This window comes from Etheostoma cragini, chromosome 4 (genome assembly GCF_013103735.1).
Source record: "Etheostoma cragini isolate CJK2018 chromosome 4, CSU_Ecrag_1.0, whole genome shotgun sequence".
NCBI classification, from domain to species: Eukaryota; Metazoa; Chordata; class Actinopteri; order Perciformes; family Percidae; genus Etheostoma; species Etheostoma cragini.
In genome coordinates, this window is record NC_048410.1 from 378,968 (window position 1) to 383,648 (window position 4,681).

Below are 4,681 nucleotides of genomic sequence, written 5' to 3' on the forward strand. Positions count from 1 at the left end.
GGGGGGGGGGGGGTGCCAGTCAAATACTCCGGCTTGGTATCAATCACAACTTAAAAAATTAACAAAAAAAGAGAAACCTTTTTGCCACAACATGAACATATTATAGATAAAAAATAAATAAAGAAACTAATATACTAATATATTGAACTAACTAAAATGCAAAGTAATGTAAACAACAAAGGCTTCTTAGTGCAAACTTGGGGGGCAGAAGTCCAGTCCATAGGGAGTGGGGGTGGGAACCGGAGGGTCGCTGGTTCAAGTCCCCGTATGGACCAAAAAGTAGGGAGTGTGGATTGGTGGCCGCCAGGTGCTCTTGAGCAAGGCACCCCCAACCGCTCAGGGCGTTGGTTTGCTGGTTCAAGTGGCAGCCCCCCCAATCTCTGACATCTCTCCATTAGTGCATGTATAGGTCCTGAGCATGTGTGTGTGTATTTCAGGCCTGTGTGTGAGTACTAACCTACTAACAAAGTGTGTGTGTAAGAGTGTAAATTGTAATTTCCACACTGGGGGTTAATAAACAGATTCAAATTTAATTTAGATAGCTACATCGTTTTTGAAATGATTTCCATCTTCTGTTATTGTTTGTAATGAGAAAAGTGTATTATTTCACAAATTTCAGTATGACATGTTATGTCGTAAACCGTTCAACCGGGGAGTGACGACAGCGACCCTCGAGCTTTGAAAAACTCTGAATATACTTCCAAAAACTGCATGTGCACAATAAAACAGTATTAATCCTCCGGTAGTCTCATTTTACAGGTGCCATGAAAGTATCGAGGTTGGGTGCCCAACCCCAGATGGGGTGTTTCATTTTCCTCTCTCACCCAAAAACAGGCCAAATTAGGACGAATTATAAATAAAAAAAAAAAACTGAGGTCATTTGTGATGAAACTATAGCCTAGGACATAGGCCTGAAATGATCAGGCCTAGTTGAGAGTTATAGAACTATTTGTTCTTTCCGTCAGTTTTCACTTTAAAAAACTTATGTTCATTCTCAAAGGTAAAGATTTGACAGCATTGCCAATTTGAACTTTTGCTTTAAGTAGTCTACCTTTTCTTTTACAGATCCTAAACTCGGGGGTTTCCGGTTTCCTCCCGCCCATAAAATAACGGCACTGCAAACTGTGAAGAACTTTAAAAGCACCGAGGTCATCTGTAACAATAAGACCAATAACCTGTTCTGTGAAGGGTTAGAACCATAGATATAGAACAATATGGTTCTGCCTGTGTGTTATTGACGCTAATATGGAGTAGGCCTATATTAGTCCATATAGAGCCCTCTGATGATCTTTATCTTATGACGAGACAACACCCAGTCCGTCCGTCAGTCGTCTTTATATAACACAAAGTTAGTCCTTCTTACCGTTTTTATCACAAAGTGTTTTCCCGGTCAAACACAGAAGACACAAACACAGCAGATCCACTAGATGCTTCATATTTGTCGATTAATTACTGGAGCAAAGACGGAACTCTTCTTAAACATAATGGCGACCCGTTATTCAGGTTTTTACTTTCGGTTTCAGACACCAACCCCTCCTCGGAGCTGGTTCCTGCCCAGCAGGGGGGGCTCTGCCGCCATCTTGTGTCGTCTTACTGGAGTTACACAAGAACCAGAATCAGAAATACTTTATTGATCCCTGAAGGGAAACTCTGCGTTACAGTTTCACAAATGGTATAAATACCAAAGTAGAAATTTTAATAAAGAAATATAAGGAGTGTGGATATGTACGGTATTTACATAGGTAAGGGAATGTTATGATACAATATTTACATAATTAACTAATAAGGAGTTGCAATGGTGAAAAGTAATAATAAATAAGAAGAAGAAGAAGAAGAAGAATAGTAGCAGTAGAGTATTGCACACATTTCAGACCAGTGTTATTGCACAAAACAGATATAATACAGATAATAATATATGTCTTTGTGTCAGACACTCAGAGGGAGGAGTTATAAAGTTTGGTGGCCACAGGCAGGAAGGACTTCCTGTGGCGCTCTGTGGTGCATTTTGGGAGAGGGGGGGTATTTCTCAATGCCAAGTAGGCAAAGAACAGACTTGTGTTAATAGAAGAACACAGATTGAGAAACGCCCGGGGTGTTTCCCAGTGTCAAGGAAGGATCCTCCAAAGCCAGAATATGGAGGATGCCATGTCATCGACGTCATCAACGTCCGTCGAAGGACCGTTCCAATGTCGAGCATCCTCCGAATTCCTCCAAGGACTGAGTCCTTCTTTCAGAAAAGTTTCCATAGACAGAGAAGGAAGCATATGTGTATCCTTCGCGGTCCCAAATCACCCACAATCCTAAACTCGGGCCTTTGCCGTCTCGTTAAAAAAAATAATAGCGGACATAAGCGGGAGTTCGAGCGACATCGCTGACGGTGAAATGATAATTTAAATGTAAGTGAGCCCGAAGGACTGCAGCCTCTGCTGGGACAGAGGCAAAGCAGCGGGTGTGGGAGAAGTTCAGAGAAGACATGGAGAAGGACTTTAAGTCGGCACCAAGGTTCTTCTGGAAAACCGTTCACCACCTCAGGAGGGGGAAGCGGGGAACCATCCAAGCTGTATACAGTAAGGATGGGACGTTGTTGACCTCAACTGGGGAGGTAAGAGAGCGGTGGAAGGAGCACTTTGAGGAACTTCTAAATCCAGCTGACGCGCCCTCTGTGGTGGAGGTGGAGCTGGAGGATGATGGGGGATTGTCGTCAATTACCCTGGTGGAGGTCGCTGAGGTAGTCAAACAACTCTACAGCGGCAAAGCCCCATGGATTAATGAGATCCGCCCAGAAATGCTGAAAGCTCTGGGTGTGGAGGGGCTGTCTTGGTTGACACGCCTCTTCAACATTGCGTGGAGGTCTGGGACGGTGCCTAAGGAGTGGCAGACCGGGGTGGTGGTTCCCCTCTTCAAAAAGGGGGACCAGAGGGTGTGTGCCAATTACAGGGGTATCACACTTCTCAGCCTCCCTGGTAAAGTCTACTCCAAGGTGCTGGAAAGGAGGGTTCGGCTGATAGTCGAACCTCGGATTGAAGAGGAACAATGCGGATTCCGTCCTGGTCGTGGACAACGGACCAGATCTTTACTCTCGCAAGGATCCTGGAGGGAGCCTGGGAGTATGCCCAACCAGTCTACATGTGTTTTGTGGATCTGGAGAAGGCGTATGACCGGGTCCCCCGGGAGAAACTGTGGGAGGTGCTGCGGGAGTATGGGGTGAAGGGGTCCCTTCTCAGGGCCATCCAATCTCTGTATGACAGCGAGAGCTGTGTCCGGGTTCTCGGCAGTAAGTCGGACTCGTTCCAGGTGAGGGTTGGCCTCCGCCAGGGCTGCGCTTTGTCACCAATCCTGTTTGTAATATTTATGGACGGGATATCGAGGCGTAGTCGGGGCGGGGAGGGGTTGCAGTTCGGTGGGCTCAGGATCGCATCGCTGCTTTTTGCAGATGATGTGGTCCTGATAGCATCATCGGCCTGTGACCTTCAGCACTCACTGGATCGGTTCGCAGCCGAGTGTGAAGCGGCTGGGATGAGGATCAGCACCTCTAAATCTGAGGCCATGGTTCTCAGCAGGAAACCGATGGAGTTCTTTCTTCGGGTGGGGAGTGAGTCCTTACCCCAAGTGAAGGAGTTTAAGTACCTTGGGGTCTTGTTCGAGAGTGAGGGGACAATGGAGCGTGAGATTGGTAGGAGAATCGGAGCAGCCGGTGCGATATTACATTCTGTTTATCGCACCGTTGTGACGAAAAGGGAGCTGAGTTAGAAGGCAAAGCGTTCGAACTACCGGGCAATTTTCGTTCCTACCCTCACCTATGGTCATGAAGGCTGGGTCATGACCCAAAGAACCAGATCCAGGGTACAAGCGGCCGAAATGGGTTTCCTCTGAAGGGTGGCTGGCATCAGTCATCCGAGAGGAGCTCGGAGTAGAGCCGCTGCTCCTTCACGTCGAAAGGAGCCAGTTGAGGTGGTTTGGGCATCTGGTAAGGATGCCTCCTGGGGGGGTCCCTAGGGAGGTGTTCCAGGCACGTCCAGCTGGGAGGAGGCCTCGGGGAAGACCCAGGACTAGGTGGAGGGACGTCCAGCTGGGAGGAGGCCTCGGGGAAGACCCAGGACTAGGTGGAGGGACGTCCAGCTGGGAGGAGGCCTCGGGGAAGACACAGGACTAGGTGGAGAGATTATATCTCCAACCTGGCCTGGGAACGCCTCGGGAATTAGGTAGATACACCCCGAGCTAACGTTAGCTAACTGAACCTATCATTTAACATTCGGCTGTTAGCTAGCTAGGTTGCTGTCTTTGTAAAGTTTAATGTACGTGTCATGTTTATCTTTTTTTATATGCCTTTACCGTATATACGTAACGTTAGCAGAGATTTAGAAAGTTGGTATGTTTATCACTGGTTGTATCTGTAGAGGGGGAGGGGGGGGGGGGGGGTAACACTGCACCGTGTTAACTTCACTAGCAACGTTCAACGAAGGTTAACATGTATGAGTACTTTCCCATGTAATAACGTATTGTTAAAGCATTCATAACGTAAACATCCTTTTGTTGTTTACTGTCTTTTAACAGGGACTAACGGAGACGGTCACCAAGGATGGCAAAGCCAGAGACCAGCAGTGAGACAGAGGCCAAAGACCAGCAGGGAGACAGAGGCCAACGACCAGCAGGGAGACAGAGGCCAAAGACCAGCAGGGAG

At 47.4% G+C, this 4,681-nt stretch overlaps 2 protein-coding genes across 2 annotated transcripts in view; both read right to left on the bottom strand.

The window, feature by feature from the left end:
* LOC117943111 (butyrophilin subfamily 2 member A2-like) overlaps positions 1–1,591 on the bottom strand; it is an 8,269-nt gene extending 6,678 nt beyond the window's left edge. The window contains exon 1 of the mRNA XM_034869038.1: positions 1,364–1,591. Coding sequence (XP_034724929.1) covers positions 1,364–1,436 — 73 coding nt within the window. The 5' untranslated portion in view covers positions 1,437–1,591. The remainder of the gene's footprint in view (positions 1–1,363) is intronic.
* Positions 1–4,681, bottom strand: part of LOC117943104 — a 139,018-nt gene that overhangs the window by 81,493 nt on the left and 52,844 nt on the right. The window lies entirely within an intron of this gene.